General features: G+C 43.7%; 1 protein-coding gene across 4 annotated transcripts in view; it reads left to right on the forward strand.

Annotated features, from left to right (window-relative positions):
• Positions 1-7,501, forward strand: part of LOC120937268 (heat shock factor protein 2-like) — a 60,796-nt gene extending 53,295 nt beyond the window's left edge. For 3 of the 4 annotated variants that reach the window (XM_040350335.1, XM_040350334.1, XM_040350333.1), the window contains exons 10-12: positions 3,340-3,409; positions 5,832-5,904; positions 6,792-7,501. In XM_040350335.1, the coding sequence (XP_040206269.1) occupies positions 3,340-3,409; positions 5,832-5,904; positions 6,792-7,126 (478 nt within the window). In that variant the 3' untranslated portion in view covers positions 7,127-7,501. The remainder of the gene's footprint in view (positions 1-3,339; positions 3,410-5,831; positions 5,905-6,791) is intronic. The other variant, XM_040350336.1, reaches the window with a different exon arrangement.
• Positions 7,502-18,022: the final 10,521 nt, after the last annotated feature.

Below are 18,022 nucleotides of genomic sequence, written 5' to 3' on the forward strand. Positions count from 1 at the left end.
GAGGAGGATGGACTTGGATCAACTTTGGTCATCTGTGAAAGTGAAAATGGAACCCCAGCGTGTTATCCTAGGAGGCCCTTTCCCCCCCTTTAATCTATAGGTCTCTGTCAGTGCTCCTGATACAAAGAGCAGTACCAGTTCTCATAGTAAGGTTTCATTTACTGTGGTGGCAGCCCTTGTCCCCATCTGAAAAGCAATCTACGGTGCATCCCCTTTCAGAGGGTGGCTGGGTATGTGTTTTGTCACCTCCACACCACCTGTTTTACTGTAAAAAGCCTGCACCACTGCACTGCAACCACAAGCCGCATGTATGAACGAGCCCAAACGGCAGAGCTCTGCAGAGTAAACCAAGCCAGTCCCCTGATGCTTGCTGCATCTGTAAGCCATCCTTTTGACAATTCGGTCAGCTTTATGAAATGGAGCTTTATGCTGACACGGTCTCTGATGTTTGTAAATGCTATGCCTAAAAAGCTTCCCAGATTTACTGTTTGATTTTTAAAACATACTTGATATATTACAGTATGAAATTACAAAAAAATCTTTACACTAAAACAACCAATATATTTTTGTGTTCACATACTTCACTGAATTTATAACCTCACTAGGAACAGAGTGGATGCTATTTAAATCAATTTGATTTAAATCACTAGTAAAAAGGCTTGATTTAAATCATTATTTAAGGAGCAACTGTAATCTCTGTCCCGCAGCGGCTCCTCCTCCTCCGACAGCTGGTGACACAACAAGTTGAGGGACGTAGGAGAATGGATGGACAGCCGCACTCCAAAAAGTCTTGTTGAAAAAAGACGTGCTCTTTATTGTAAAAAGGAAAAAATGCACAACACACAACAGCATACAGTGGGATAAACAGCTGACGCGTTTCGCATTAACAACTAATGCTTAGTCATAGCTATGACTAAGCATTAGTTGTTAATGCGAAACGCGTCAGCTGTTTATCCCACTGTACGCTGTTGTGTGCTGTGCATTTTTTTCCTTTTTACAATAAAGAGCACGTCTTTTTTTCAACAAGACTTTTTGGAGTGCGGCTGTCCATCCATTCTCCCACCTGCTTAATTCTATGCATTGCCAGCACCCGTGTGATTCCTGAGTGGACATTGATTACCTGCCTGTGCTCACCTGGAGCGGCGGTCTCCCTACCTAAAGTTGAGGGACGTAGCTGCATCAGGTGGTTGGATGCCCGTTAACAGGCACTGCCATGATGGATCTGAAATGACAGGTGCTCTTTTAAATGGAAGGTTTCTATTGCTTGCCCTTCCTCCTCACACTTGGAGCCTGGTACAGATGCATTTCTCTTTAAACAATCATACAGTTTGAAGTGTACATAGATTTGCAAAACAATGGAATATTCCTGAGCTTTGTTTTATCTTTTGGTTACTGTGAAATTGTGTAAATGTATCAATACAGTGCATGTTATCTCAGCTTGCTCATTGAATACGTTTACCAAAAAATGAAAATATTGCAGAATATACAGCCTCATGCTACATAACTATGCTCCACTTCATGCTGAATAAACAATATTGTTAATGTATCTTAAATAGAAAACTATCTTTTAGATTTTTACTCCAAACGCATTTTATTTAAAAAAAATAAATGAAAACCATTATATATATATATATATATACAGTGAGGAAAATAAGTATTTGAACACCCTGCTATTTTGCAAGTTCTCCCACTTGGAAATCATGGAGGGGTCTGAAATTGTTATCGTAGGTGCATGTCCACTGTGAGAGACATAATCAAAAAAAAAAAATCCAGAAATCACAATGTATGATTTTTTTAACTATTTATTTGTATGATACAGCTGCAAATAAGTATTTGAACACCTGAGAAAATCAATGTTAATATTTGGTACAGTAGCCTTTGTTTGCAATTACAGCGGTCAAACCTTTCTTGTAGTTTTTTCACCAGCTTTGCACACACTGGAGGAGGGATTTTGGCCCACTCCTCCACACAGATCTTCTCTACATCAGTCAGGTTTCTGGGCTGTCGCTGAGAAACACGGAGTTTAAGCTCCCTCCAAAGATTCTCTATTGGGTTTAGGTCTGGAGACTGGCTAGGCCACGCCAGAACCTTGATATGCTTCTTACAGAGCCACTCCTTGGTTATCCTGGCTGTGTGCTTCGGGTCATTGTCATGTTGGAAGACCCAGCCTCGACCCATCTTCAAAGCTCTAACTGAGGGAAGGAGGTTGTTGCCCAAAATCTCGCAATACATGGCCCCGGTCATCCTCTCCTTAATACAGTGCAGTCGCCCTGTCCCATGTGCAGAAAAACACCCCCAAAGCATGATGCTACCACCCCCATGCTTCACAGTAGGGATGGTGTTCTTGGGATGGTACTCATCATTCTTCTTCCTCCAAACACGGTTAGTGGAATTATGACCAAAAAGTTCTATTTTTGTCTCATCTGACCACATGACTTTCTCCCATGACTCCTCTGGATCATCCAAATGGTCATTGGCAAACTTAAGACGGGCCTTGACATGTGCTGGTTTAAGCAGGGGAACCTTCCGTGCCATGCATGATTTCAAACCATGACGTCTTAGTGTATTACCAACAGTAACCTTGGAAACGGTGGTCCCAGCTCTTTTCAGGTCATTGACCAGCTCCTCCCGTGTAGTCCTGGGCTGATTTCTCACCTTTCTTAGGATCATTGAGACCCCACGAGGTGAGATTTTGCATGGAGCCCCAGTCCGAGGGAGATTGACAGTCATGTTTAGCTTCTTCCATTTTCTAATGATTGCTCCAACAGTGGACCTTTTTTCACCAAGCTGCTTGGCAATTTCCCCGTAGCCCTTTCCAGCCTTGTGGAGGTGTACAATTTTGTCTCTAGTGTCTTTGGACAGCTCTTTGGTCTTGGCCATGTTAGTAGTTGGATTCTTACTGATTGTATGGGGTGGACAGGTGTCTTTATGCAGCTAATGACCTCAAACAGGTGCATCTAATTTAGGATAATAAATGGAGTGGAGGTGGACATTTTAAAGGCAGACTAACAGGTCTTTGAGGGTCAGAATTCTAGCCGATAGACAGGTGTTCAAATACTTATTTGCAGCTGTATCATACAAATAAATAGTTAAAAAATCATTAATTGTGATTTCTGGAATTTTTTTTTTTGATTATGTCTCTCACAGTGGACATGCACCTACGATGACAATTTCAGACCCCTCCATGATTTCCAAGTGGGAGAACTTGCAAAATAGCAGGGTGTTCAAATACTTATTTTCCTCACTGTGTATATATATATATATATATATTGCACACATTTTTATTTTTATTTTTTTCCACCCTGATTAGGAATGATTTTGTAATTTATCTTTATACAGCTCAGTGGCAAATCACAGAAAACCAGGACCACACAAGAGGCTGAAAAGCTATGCAGAAAGGCAAGATTCTGTAAGTACTAAGAATTGCTGAAATTCAGAAAAATTGTGTTTGATTTTTAACGAAAACATAGTTGTTAAATGTATGATTAATGGAACTATATACACAAGCAGAGCTTTTTTTTCTCAGAAAATAGGTGCAGGAACTCCACCACGACCCTTTCAGATTTCACAAACAGTAGAAGGGTCTTAAAGGGGCATTAAATACCAGGATTGCATTACATACAGAGTGCAGAGTTCAGGGGGTTACAAAGCTGTCACTTGTAAACACAGAATCCAGACTTCTGTGTTTACAAGTGATTGTGGTGAGCAGGCACCAAAGGGTCTGAGCCAGAGGTGGTGGAATGGAGTTACCCCAAGTTCCCCCTGAAAAAATGCCCTGTACACAAGTATGTATTTCAAATTAACATTTTGTCTTTGTGTTTAGGAGCGGTAGTGTTTTTGTTAAGGAGCGAGCCGCCGCTGGCATCTTTAACAACCAGTAAATTGCTGATTAAGGAGCGGGCCGGCAAGCCATCCGCCACGTCCTTAACGGATGACTCATCAGCTGACCCCTGAATGTAAACGAATCAATTAGCGTCAAAAAAAATTGAAAAACAGTGTGAGGGCCCCCCCAAATCCATACCAGGCCCTTCAAAGCACCCCCCCCCCCATATGCTCGGATAAGGGTCTGGTATTTTTTTCTTCTATGTTTGGTATAGGGTTCCCCGTACCGGGGGAACCCCGTTGACAGGTGATGTGTCACTTGTTAAGGACGGCTAAGAGAAAAAAAATATGCTGAAAAATGGTGCTTCGAAGCAGTCAACAGCGATTAGGATCTTCAGGAAGCTGTCAGATTTTTCTCTGCTGGCAAATCGCTCCCAAAAACAAACCAAAAAAGAAGCTTGAAAAATGCTTCTAGCTTACAAAAGTGCATGGACACATAGAATAACACTATTTGCTTCTAGGGGTAGTAAAAAAGAAAATTCTCAAAGTAGCTGCTAGGAGCTTAAAAATAAGCTAATGTGCAATAGAGCCTTGGGGTGCATGTTGATGTGCATTAGGCTGCGATATTAACATTAACATTTTTTATATCTGTTTTGAGATGCTTCTGAGATCATTGAGAATTTATTGCAGTTGTATTTGATCTGTATTTCACCTCCTCCTAAATTGGTCCACTCTGTAAAAAAAAAAAAAAAAAATGTTGACTTTTTTTAATAAAAGGACATTCACCTGTCCAGGGATCCAGTGCCGTCCTCACCCGGGCTAGTTCTTCACTAACCTTTTGGGTTCCCGGTGATGACAAGCAGAACTGTGGGTTTTGGCTTCACAGCTGGCTGCCCACTGCGCATGGGGAGTGGACAGCTAGGAATATCCCCCTTCCTGACCAGGCCATTTTTTTGTGATGCTGCGTCGCTTTAACTGACAATTGCGCGGTCGTGCGACGTGGTACCCATACACAATTTACGACCTTTTCTTTCACTACAAATGGAGCTTTCTTTTGGTGGTATTTGATCACCTCTGCGGTTTTTTATTTTTTGCGTTATAAACAAAAAAAACAAACAAAAAAAAAATATATATTTATATATATTTATATATTCTAGTTTTTGCTATATCCAGCACATTTAAATTTTTTTTTTAAAACAAATTGCTTCATAATTTTAGGCCGATTTTTAAATTCTTCTACATATTTTCGGTAACAAAATCGCAATAAGTATATATTGATTGGCTTGTGCAAAAGTTATAGCGTCTACAAAATAATGGATAGATTTATGACTTTTTTTATATCGGGATTGCGGCGAACAGATCGGACACTTGTTTGTTTTCTGGGGACCATTGACATTTTATACAGCGATCAGAGCTAAAAATAGCCACTTATTACTGTATAAATGTAACTGGCACTGGAGCCAACACACCTGTACATCGTTTTGCGCAGGGCTGCCAACCTGCCGACGTATATGTAAAGTGGTAAAGCGGTTGGGAAGTGGTTAAAGATCCAAGATCAGTGAAAACGGTGTGGAGATTCTATGCTATTAAGATGTTAAAGATCTTTGGAAGGACATTTTATGGACTGGGTGTGAAAGACATTAATGGTTAGCGCTGATCTTATAACTGATATTTTTCTCTGCTGAGGTGAAGAGTTTTTTAAGCTGCTGCTAAAGTGGAAGTTTTGGTCTTATCCCTTTTGATCTTTAGTTGCGCCAATCCTGATGTAAGTGTCATTCAATGATTGTAATATTTATTTATTTAAATACACAAACCATTCTGCTTGGCAGTGCTAATTGCATTGTACCTTACCTATAGAATGAGATAATGCTGGGGTATAAAATAAAGTGAGCTACAACTAGCCTTGTCAAGTACAATGGTTTAATAAAATTGAGAAACCTAAATATTTGATACATATGCAAATATTTTAATACAATCTATATGTCTCTTGTCATTTAAAAAAATTCTAGACTATAAAGCGCAGAATTGTATACAGTGGCTCAGAGAATGAAGATGAACAAAAGAGCTGTCGTATGGACTCGGGTATCTTTCCGTTCTATACTCTGTTCTCTATCATATTATCCTGTATATTATGTTTGCCGATTCTGCAGTCAGCCCTTAAATTGGAACTATGGCCAATAAACTACGTATATGATATTGTCTGTCACTAACATCAACACAGCAGTTTTTTTTGGTCCCTAGTAGTGTCCTCCAACAGGGTGACAGTACTATTCGTTCTGCAATAAAATGGCATCACAGCAGTGTTACTCAGCGCATTAAACCATCACATTCTGATATAGTTATCTCATGTTCCATCCTTGCTCTTAACAGCTGCAGTCAGAGAGTCTCTGGCGTATATATCCCTGCATGTCTAAACCCTATGTGACTCATTTTGTCCCAAGACCTCTGACAAAGTTCCTTTTTTTAATCTTAAGCCTTTTAATAATGTTTCTGCATCATAAGGAGCTTCTCTCTTCCCTGAGGTATCCTGCTTTCCAACAATTTCCACAATGTATATGTGTGGCAGAACTAGGTATATGAGCACAATATGACTTGCCTGTATTGGTTAATTATGGTGAGCTTCAATCCAAACAGTGGTGAACTCTGCACACTTGGAATTTGGTGTGAATACACATGTATGGTGGAGTTATTTACAGAGAGGTTTAGTGATTATTGGTGTACTTTATAATTAGTGTGCTACCTTTTATTGAGTTGTATCAATTTATGTTGTGGTTTTGATTTATGTAGGGCATGCAGCACTTTAAATCGGTTTTGTTACTTTTATACACAGCCGTGCAGCATTTACTAGTTGTATTAGTGGTATTATCACATTTTGATTAGGGTAAAAAAATTAGGTTAATCTACTGTAGCCATAAATGTACCAGACTTTATCTACTCATGCATTCATCTATGTTTTTTTCTTTTGAAAGGGTCGGTAGACAAGTCCAACAGATCATGCCGATCATCATGTTACAAGATGGACCAAATGGTTAAACAAATGCATCGGGATCACACTCGTCTGACTAAAAAGGTCCTAACTGTAGAGCAACAGTCATTACAGAAACTTTCTGAAATATCAACGGCACTGAGCACATTAAGCAGCTACATCATGAACACCCAGAATCCCCAAAGAGCTTCATATCCTCCTTTTGTAGATGCTGCAAAGCATCAGCAAATTCAAACGCAGGGTTCCCAAAGTCATCGCCATGGACTGTGGTCAGACACCTCTGTAAATCATTCCACTAAAAGAGAGTATGAGTCTTAGCAACTCTTCACTTTAGCGCCTGCATAAGATCAGTTGCATCCATTAGCGATCTTCTGTTGAATTTGTAATTGTATCTACTAGTAGTTATGTGAATGTCCAGCAGACTACTTTCACTCATGTTACAAACCATAACATAATTTAAATACTAGTAAATGCTTGTCAGTTGTCTGAATGGTAGAATATATAGAAGGAAAGAATGGAGTGTGTGAGCGTGCCAAAGATCAAAACGTATGGATCATATTAAGCAAATACATTCTGTTATACAATAAATGGATACAAAATACATGGGTGTATCAGTTGGTGTGTGATTTATGTGTAGAAAAATGTGAAGAGTAATTGACATAAATAAATGATCTGTGACTATGATGGAAAAAATGTGTGATTTTATAAATTTGCATGTGCATAAGATTCATTAAAGAGTTTGGGGATTTCAGCAGGATGTTGGTGGGCACTCATTAGTCAAAATAAGTTCTAGTGAATCTAAGATAGTTTACAGGATGAAATTTTAGTCCTAAGGAGCCAAAGGTGTTCTTACCAGAGATGAAACCAATACAAGTAAAGGCGTGGACTAGAGAATTAAGGGCCGGTATCAGTCCCTGAAGGGACAAGAGTGAATGCTCAATAAGCTCATATCTTAATCATACAGCACAGTACATAGGCTTGAGGTATTCATCAACGCTGGGTTGTAGGCTGGTATCTTCAGGTGATTGGACACTGGCAAAGCTTTGCTGGGCATACTCCTATAACCCGAAGCAACGGGGAGGCGTGTCTGGCTTGGTTGGGGAGCGAGGCGCAAGCTAAAGAGTACGGACGGAGAATTAAGAACCCTGGTCTCAAATTTTTGCCAAAAAGAATATGCTGTTATCGCTTCAACACCAGTTGAACCGTGTATGGGTTCAAAAATTCTACCATCAATCATGTTTTTGACCAAACGCTCATGTCTGCTGACCAGACCAACATCTGAAGTCTTTGAAGGAAAAAGCCCTGGCTGGGTATTAACCATAAGTGTCTAAACTTGCTGGTAAGTGTGCACTTTGCGTGGTGGTGGATTCACTGTGTATATTTAAAAAGTCACAATATTTTCACCGAACTTTTGGCTGTCGATCTGTTCTTTTCTGATTAGAATCCCCAAAAGTCATTGGAGGACTTTGCATAATGCACATATTTTACATTTGGACTTTCTTAAAGGGGAGTTCCAGCCAATATTTATGTTTATTAAAAGTCAGCAGCTACAAAAAGTGTAGCTGCTGGCTTTTAATAAACAGACACTTGCCTGCTCCAGCGACGCGCCGGCCGGGGCTCCGCTCCTCGACCAAACCCCCCCCCTCCCCGGCGTCTTCATTGTCACTGTGGGCACCCGGCTGTGACAGCTTTCGGCTTCACGGCCGGGCACCCACTGCGCAAGCGGCATTGCGCATGCGCGCGGCCCGGCGCGGCGCTGTTTGATTGGACAGGCGATCGCCTACGACCTGTCACGTGTCCTAGGCGATCGCCTACAGGGAGGGGCTGCCAAAAGGCGATTAAGCTTAATCGCCTTTGCAGCCCCTCGGCGGAAGGAGGAAGTGGGACAGGAAGTCCCCTTCTCCTGAAGCCCCCACTCCCCCCCCAAAAAAATGACATGCCAAATGTGGCATGTGAGGAGTGGGATAAGCGGAAGTTCCATTTTTGGGTGGAACTCCGCTTTAAAATATTTTTTATTTTTCATCTACTGTATATACTCGAGTATAAGCCAACTTTTTCAGCACATTTATTATGCTGAAAAAGACCCTCTTGGCTTATACTTGAGTAAGGGTCTCCTGCTGTGTCATGCAGTTTTAACTGTTCGGCAGCTGTCCACTGTAACAAAGCCCCAACTCCTCCTCATCCGTGACAGACGGAACACTGATAACAATGCTGGGAAACTGAATCTGTGTTCTATCATGGACGAGGAGGAGGCGGGGCTTTGTTAGTGGACGGCCGCTGACTGCAGTTGAATGACACAGCGGGAGATCAAAGGTACATGAGGCTGCAGATGGGCACAGTGAGGCTGCAGATGGTCATTGTTGACTCTCTTCCACTTACAGTAGCTGCATTTCCCACCCTAGGCTTATACGCAAGTCAATACGTTTTTCCCATTTTTTTTTTTTTTTTTTTTGTGGTAAAATTAGGTGCCTTGGCTTTTATATTCGGGTCGGCTTATACTCGAGTATATACGGTAATTTACCTGTTTTTTATGTTCACTTATTTAGTAACATATCACTTTAAGAGCGCAGCTAATTTTTTATTTACTCTTTAGATGATCTTTCCTGCAAATTGTCCTTGTCTGTCAGAACACGAAGATGCAGATTTCTGGAAAAGGATTGTCTGTTGTATGCATGTCTTTTTCCTGATTTCATTACAATGCTTCTGGCCATTGCCATCTTTTACCCTGGGCTTTTCCTGCTATGCAAAGGGCTTGGGCGTTTAGTACAATAGGGACAATGTATAGCAGAGGTATTCATTTTAGATGTGGCCTTCCTCTCCACTTGTGGATCTAAATGTGGCCTTTGGCCCTTTTTAATCTGGATATCACTGACCTATACCATTTGGTTACAAGCTCAAAATGACTACATGTTGCTTTTTAGTACTAAAAGTATATACTCAAGAGGTCCAAACAGACGGTACTGTTTCACACACAAACTGGGCGCTTCTATTCATATGCAGGACGTAATTTTAGTTTATCATTGCTGCATGCTTATGCCATCCTCGTCATCAGGATAAAGACGGCTTCAATGGCATGGCATGGCATGGCATGGTATGTTTGTTTCAATCCTCGCTGCTTCATGTTCAAGTGGGCCTGAAATAAAATGTTATGTTTAGTAATCCTTTAAATCTAACCTAAAATCAAGAACAAAAATGTAATATGTTACGGTATACCACTCCGTAGATGTGGTGGCTGCATTATTTATTTTCAATCTAAGAACATTTTTTTTTCCCAAGTAAGAGAAATACCTGTTGAGCTTGCAAGGATCCAGTTTTCTTTTTACTTCCTGTGAGTTGAACTGAAAGCAAAAAACAATGTTTTCTTCCTTTTGCAACCTGCTAATTTCCCCATTCCCCTTGTAATAAGGATGAACAAAGATGAAGATATTGATCCAGCTTGGGTGGTAACCATGGCTCTTTCATAAGCCTCGTACACACGATTGGCCATGAATAAGCACCAAGTGTGAAACGCATCGGCTGTTTTTTATTTCTGCTGTGTATTTGCTCATGTTGCTTCAATAAAGACAACTCAAGAGTTCTTTGGTGTGCGGCAGTCCATCCGTCCTTTGCTACTTTCCATACACACGATTGGACTTCCGTGGATTTTTGTCCGACGGGCGTTGTCGTAAATTTTCATTATCGACCAACATACACCAAACTACATGGTTTTTCAGCTCTTTCTGCCACCCTTTGGGCAACTTCTGCTATTGTTGTCTGATGTTTAGGATTGGTTCCGGAGCATGCGTGTTTGTACTTTGGATTTTAGTCCGACGGATTTGTGTACACACGATCTGATAATCCGACAGAACACATTTGTTGTTGGACAATTTGAGCATGCACAGCCAACATTTTGTTGTCGGAAATTCCGACAACAATTGTCCGATTAGAGCATACAGACGGTCAAATTCTCCGACAAAACACGCCCATCGAACAATTGTCAGAATATTCGATGTGTGTATGAATCTCTTTTAGAGTAGAGCAGTGAGTGAAGCTACCCTAATGCTGCGTACACACGATAATTTTTCGGCATTAAAAAAAAAACGTTTTTCAAAAACGTCATTTAAAATCATCGTGTGTGGGCTTCACATCATTTTCCTGACGCATTCATGGCAGCACACACTGGGTTGTGACTCCGCCCCCACAACCTGACAGGATTGGTTAGCTATAAATTCGAAGAGGAGACACCCGGCATCATTCTCTTTTTTTATCCTCACCTGACAAGGACGTGGACGTACAGCTTGCCTCCTACCGCTATCGCCCCAGCAGGTTCAGCCTCTCCTGTTTGGAAGTCCCCCCTGTACAGTCTCTAATAGAGCTATATGGGGGGATCCCCGCTCTGGTGGTCTCAGGGGCTAAATCCCGGCAAAATTCCTGGCATCACACAAGCTCTAAATGAGCTTAAAAGTCTGGCAGTGGGTCTCCCTATTTTTCAGGTATTTGTGCCTAGCCTTCTTCCTGTATGCCTTTTCATTGTCTATATGCCTGTATGTGTGCCTTCTATGCATTGTATGGATGCTTACAAATCGTTTTAAACATTTTCTACCTTTTTTCCCTCGGAGGCTTGCTGGGCTGTGTTGTCCCATGCTTCCCCTCCGCTCTCAGCGCTTCCTGTCTGCTCTGCGCTCTGATGATGCGGGAGCTCCTACTCGCCCTCATCCAAGATGGCGACGGGACGCGCGCGGTGCTACTGCGCATGCGCGATGACGTCATCAGCGCCGCGACGGCGGCGCCAAATTTGAAAAGTGACTTTTTTTGTTTTTTTCCCTTTCTCAAGCTGCTGCGCCATTTTTCCTGAAAATTTCTCCTCAAGGTACCTAGCTCTTCTCCTCTGCCAGGCTCACCTCATCTTATCCTTTCTACCCTTTTTAACCATTCTTTTGCCTTTCCAGCTGCCCATATCTGCTGCTGTTTTCTCCATGGAGCCCACTGCCCTAGCAGACCACTACCAGCAAACGAGGTATGGAGGCCATCATTTGACGGGTAAGTACTGAAGAGGAAAAAGAGAGCCGGCCACTGAACACTGCTTTGTTTTGCAGTCCCACCAGGCCTAGAGACGCAAGCCCACGGCGCAGGGAGAGATCCAGGCATGTATCGAGCAGGAGGTCTCACAAGAGTCGGTCAAGATCATCCTCCCGTTACCACCGATCAAGGCATAGCCGATCACGCCACAGCCGTTCCCGTCGCAGCCGGTCCCACCGCAGACGGTCTCCATCATCGCACCGTGAACGTTATCATGCCCGTCCTGCAGCAAACGCCTGCTGGGTATGCGGTGCTACTGCAATGCCAGGGAAGCTAGCCTGTCACTCTTGCTTTAATGAAGCAACGAAGGAAAGGGAGATGGATGTTAGAGTCGCTTCTGACCGTCCAAGAGAGCCGGCACAGGAAGCAGCCTGGGCCGTGGCCCCGCTAGTCTGCGATGACCCCACTCCGGGCACCTCTTCGGCCTTTAGTCCGTATTCCCAGCTAACAGGAGCCCTTCCCGATCTTGAGGAACAGGAGATGATGTCAGGGTTCGATTTTAGCTTGGTAGAACCCTTTGCACGCTCTGTCAAGGATGCCATTGGCTGGAAAGAACCTGTAGCGTATCCACCGAAGGTGGGGAAATACTTTCCAGAATTAAGGAGGGACCCCGAGCTGTTCCCCTTCATCGAGGAATTAGAGGACCTCATCAAAGACGAGTGGGAAAAACCAGACAAGCGGCCTGGTCTGTCCAATAAACTAGCTAAGTTATACCCTCTAAGGGAGTCTAAGGTTTCCTCCCTCATCAACGCTCCCATCGTTGATTCATCTCTAATGCGACTTGCTAGGCATGTCACGCTGCCCATAGAAGACGCGGTCTCGTTCCGAGATGTCCTCGATCGCAAGATTGATTTGGAGCTAAAGAAGGCATACTCTACGGCAGGAGGAGCATGCAGACCAGCCATTACCACGGCGGCTGTCGCCAGAGCCATTTCCACATGGGCAACCAATGCTGAGAAGGCCATCCTGGAAGGTACCGATCAGGGGGAGGTGATATCCACTTTACAGGAAATCAGACTGGCTGGCGACTTTGTGGCAGGGGCTTCGGTAGACGCCATTCGCTCCTCGGCTAGATCCATGTTAGCCTCAGTAATGGCCCGCAGAGCCTTATGGCTGAAGCCCTGGGTCGCCGATACAGCATCGAAGTCAAATTGGTGCAAAATACCATACGATGGCACAAACCTGTTCGGCGCTAAGTTGGACTCAGCGATCTCCAAGGTCACTGGAGGAAAATTGGGGCTCATTCCCTCGGACAGAAGGCCCAAGCCTCAGAGGAATCCTACCTTCAGGCGTAATCTGCCTGAGAGATACAGGGAGGCCAGAACCTATCGCCCCGGCAGGGAGTTTAGGAGAGATTGGAGAACTACTCGCCCTCCCTTTGCAAAGGCCCAGAAGACCAAGGCCATTACCGCGGGGGACCAACCAAAGTCTTTTTGAAGCTTCGCCTGCCCACCCAGCTCAGGTGGGCGCCAGGCTCAGGGCTTTTGCGCAAGTTTGGTCAGAGCACATAAAGGACCCATGGACTCTTTCCACGATCGATCAGGGTCACAAGTGGAATTTTATGGGGGCATTGCCTCACACCGTCTTCCAACCCACCAAGATTCCATCTTCTCCGGACAAAAGGAAGCTTCTCGTCCAATATGTTTCAGAGCTGATTCTAAAGGGAGCAGTCATAGAAGTTCCTTCACACCAAAGAGGCAGGGGATTTTATTCCCCTCTATTTTTGGTCCGAAAAAAGTCAGGGGACCTTCGGCCCGTTCTGGACCTCAAGCGACTCAACAGGAGTATCCAAAATGAAGACTTTCCATCTTGAAAGCTTCTATCTATCCTTCTGGCAGTGAATCTAGGGGATTGGATGCTGTCGGTGGATCTTTCCGACGCCTACCTCCATGTGCCAATCCATCCTGCGTTCCAGAAGTTTCTACGCTTCTCCATCAGCCAACAGCACTTCCAATTCCGATGCCTACCGTTCGGCATCTCTTCGGCACCCAGGACATTCACAAAGGTCCTCCTACCTCTCATAGCCCTCCTCAGGGAAAAGGGACTTCGCGTGCATCACTACCTGGACGACATTCTGCTTTTAGCAGCGAGCCAGGAGACTCTGCTCCTCCAGCGGGAGATCCTGATCTCTGCCCTTCAGGGTTTCGGCTGGCTGATCAATTGGCGGAAGAGCAGCCTTCAACCTTCACAAGTGATGACATTCCTGGGGGCAGAATTGGACACAAAACGGAACAGGGTACAGCTTCCCCTAGAGAAGGTGGAACCTCTAGTTCAGAAGGTAGGGAACCTACTGTCCTCCAAGCTCGTGTCAGCCAGAACCTGCCTCAGCATACTGGGCTCGATGTCTGCAACCATTCCCATGATACAGTGGTCCCAATGGAACATGAGAGCCTTCCAGAATATCTTTTTGAGACAATGGGACGGAGCTTCAATGCACCAACGCATCAGGATTCCCAGCCGAGTGAAACACGCTCTTCTGTGGTGGACTTATCCTTCCAACCTCGGGAGATACAGACCTATAGCTCCTCCGAGCCCGGAGATCGTGACATCAGATGCCAGCGAGAAGGGCTGGGGGGCCCTCTACCAGAACCAGACAGCCCAGGGACCGTGGCTCTTCCCTGCTCGGGGCACAGTTTCAAACATACTGGAACTCCGAGCTGCGTTCCAGGCCCTCTTAGCCTTCGCGCATCTGCTACAGGGGAAGTCCGTTTTAATCCGGATGGACAACAGAGTAGCGGTAGCATACGTCCAGAGACAGGGCGGTACCCGAAGCCACACTCTGCTAGAAGTGGTTCACCCCATAGTGGAATGGGCACAGGCTCACCTATTAGACCTGAGAGCAGTTTACGTTCCAGCGGCACAGAACACGCTAGCCGACTTCTTGAGCAGGGAACTTCGTTCAAACGACGAGTGGTCCCTAAACCTACGGGAGTTTTCCATTCTGATGAAGGCATGGGGGACTCCAGAGATCGACCTAGCGGCAACACCAGTAAATGCCAAATGTCCAAGGTTTCTTGCCAGAGTACCCTTTCTGACAGCAGAAGGGACAGATTGCCTTCTTCATCCATGGGACTTCAATCTGGGGTACTTCTTTCCCCCAACTCCCTTGATAGCAAGGTTCCTGTCCCGGCTCCGAAGGTCATCGGCCACAGTGATCGCAATAATACCATTCTGGCCAAGGAGACCGTGGTTCACGACTCTCCTGCAGCTCAATACCCGACCTCCAATCCACCTACCGGTCTCAGCAGACCTCCTTCACCAAGGTCAGCTCCTCCATCCGGCTCCGGACAGACTCCACTTGACAGCCTGGAGGTTGAGAGGGCTAGGCTTAGAGAACAAGGATGTTCCCAGGCAGTTATAGCAACCTTAATGCAGGCCAGGAAGATCACCACAAACACGGTCTACACCAGAGTTTGGGAAAGATTCGCCCACTTGGCACAACTCAAAGGTTGGAATCACGCCTCTCCGGATCCTTACCAAATCCTAGAATTCCTGCAAACAGGAATTGACAAAGGCCTGAGCTCAAGCACCCTGAAAGTACAAATCTCCGCTCTGTCGGCCAAAACAGGCACTAGATGGGCCCTACACCCGTTGATAATACAGTTCATGAAGGCATGTATTAAGATTAGGCCGCCCAGAAAACCATCCTTTCCGGCTTGGGATCTTTCAGTAGTTCTGGAGGCGCTGTCCAATCCTCCCTTCTTCCCACTCAACTCAATCTCCTTATGGGACCTGACTCTGAAATTGACCTTCCTCATTGCCATTGCTTCGGCTAGGAGAGTGTCGGAGTTGCAAGCTCTCATGTCGAAAGAGCCATACTTAGTTTTCCTGCCCGACAGGGTGATTCTAAGGCCTTCGGATCGCTTCCTTCCCAAGGTTACTTCGGCCTTCCATTACGGCCAGGACATCGTCTTGCCATGTCTTTCTTTTTTTTTTTTTTTTCTTTTTTTTTTTACTTTTTTATACTTCAGACTCCACCTCATAGAGTGTGCATTTACATGCTCATGTTCTGCGTACCAGCCCATTGCATCTCTATTTCGGTTTTGCATCATTAGTGTCTTCTTGTTTTTTTATGCTAGTTGTTTTTGTTTTCCACTTTTGTGGTGTTTTTTTTTATATTATATATATATTATATTATTTTCTTGAATACATTTTTTACTTCTTTTGCTGGACATATACAAAAGTTTTCCCTTAATACTTCACCTCCCCTTACCCGTCCCCCCCCCCCCCTCCTATCTCACCAAAACAATCTCCTTATACCTCTACTTCTCTCTGATTTTTCTATAATGGCCTCAAGTGTCTTCTCTTAATTTTTCCGCGTAACTCCACGATTTCTTAAAAGTTCTCCAATTTTCCCATTTCATATTTTGTAATATGTTATTACCCTCCATGTCCTCCTGCAGTTCCTCCATATTATACGTTTCTTCAACCGCATCGATCCATTCCCAGATCGATGGGCATTCCACCTCTTGCCAGCCCCTTGGAATTAATCTTTTGGCAGCATTCAATAGGTGTGGTACCAGCGATTTTTTATAACTTTTAATGCCTTCTTCCCCCCCGTGGAACAGGACAACCCATGGGTCCATCTTTATCTTTTTCTTTGTAATCTCTTCGACGCAGGCCAATATTTTTTCCCAGTACCTCCTTATCTTAGGGCATCCCCACCACAGGTGCGCCATATTTCCTGGTAAACCGCATCCCCTCCAGCACTCTCCAGTCTGTCCCTCTTTAAACTTCTTTAATTTGTCTGGTGTCATATACCATCCGGCTATGCATTTAAAACACATCTCTGCTGTGCGATTATCCACCGCGGAGGAGTGTGTCAGGGTCAGCATTTTCTCTATTGTGGTCCTATCCTGATGTGTCCCTAGTTCCCTTTCCCATTTTTTAATGAATGGGGGTATGTTCTGCTCTTCCATCTTCAGTAACATCTTATATAGTACCGAGATAGATCCTCTGGCATTTTTTGTAGAGCATATTTTTTCCAATTCCAATAACTGATCTCCCGACCTCAGTGGGTGTGGAAGGTCTTGGATAAAATGGTTTAGTTGCCGATATCTCCATTCATTAATTTCAAGGAAAGAGTTTTTTAATTTCAACTCCTGTAGTGTTAAAATGTGACCTTCCTTCATTATATCCCTTAATTGTATAGTGTCCATTTTAATCCAGTTTCCCCCCACTTGTGTTTTACCTGGTGCAAAATAATCATTATTCTTTAGTGATATAAGGGGTGAATTGTACTCTTTCACAATTTTTTTATAGACCGTGTCCCAAACTTTAAGTGCATTTTTAGTTATCTCGTGTGCGTTTTTATCTATTGTCCTAAATTGTGGAGGGTTCCAAATTATCTTATCTAACCTTGCCTGTGACAATTCATTTTCTACACTAACCCACCTTTTTTCTTTGCTAGCTCTGGCCCACTCCACCACTCTTGTCAATATCACCGCCTCATAGTATCTCTTGACATCGGGGACCGCTAATCCACCCTTTTTTTTTGGTTGTTTTAGGGTCTGAAGTGCTATCCTGTGCTTCTTGTTTCTCCATATATAATTCATTATTAATTTTCTAAGGGCCGAGAACAATGTCCCGGGGAGGGCAATGGGGATCATCTGGAACTTATATAAAATTTTTGGCAGAATGACCATTTTGCAGTAATTAATTCGTCCTATCCATGATATTGCCCTGTTTTCTACCCTTTTTGTTTCTGTCTTAATTTCATTTAATAAAGGGATAAAGTTTATCGTATACATCTCCCTAGTAGATTTTGCTAACAGTATTCCTAGGTATTTGAGTTCTTTAACCCAAGCAAATTTGTACTTCATTTTCAGGAGTTGTTCTTCTATCTTGCTTATGTTAATACTCATAATCTCCGTTTTTGTGATATTTAATTTAAAATTTGAGATTTCTCCGTATTCGCTACAAAGGTTTAGAAGGTTTGGGATTGATGTTTTAGGTTCCATTAAATAGAAGAGGACGTCGTCTGCAAAAGCTGCAAGTTTATGTTCTTCCTCTCCTATTTTAACCCCTTTTATTTTTTGAGAGTTTCTGATCCTAGCCAGCAGGGGTTCCAATGCGAGCACGAACAGTAATGGCGATAGAGGGCACCCTTGCCTTGTACCGTTTCTCATTAAGAAGGTTTGAGAGAGACTTCCGTTT

The sequence above is a fragment of the Rana temporaria genome, chromosome 4 (assembly GCF_905171775.1).
Source record: "Rana temporaria chromosome 4, aRanTem1.1, whole genome shotgun sequence".
Lineage (NCBI taxonomy): Eukaryota > Metazoa > Chordata > Amphibia > Anura > Ranidae > Rana > Rana temporaria.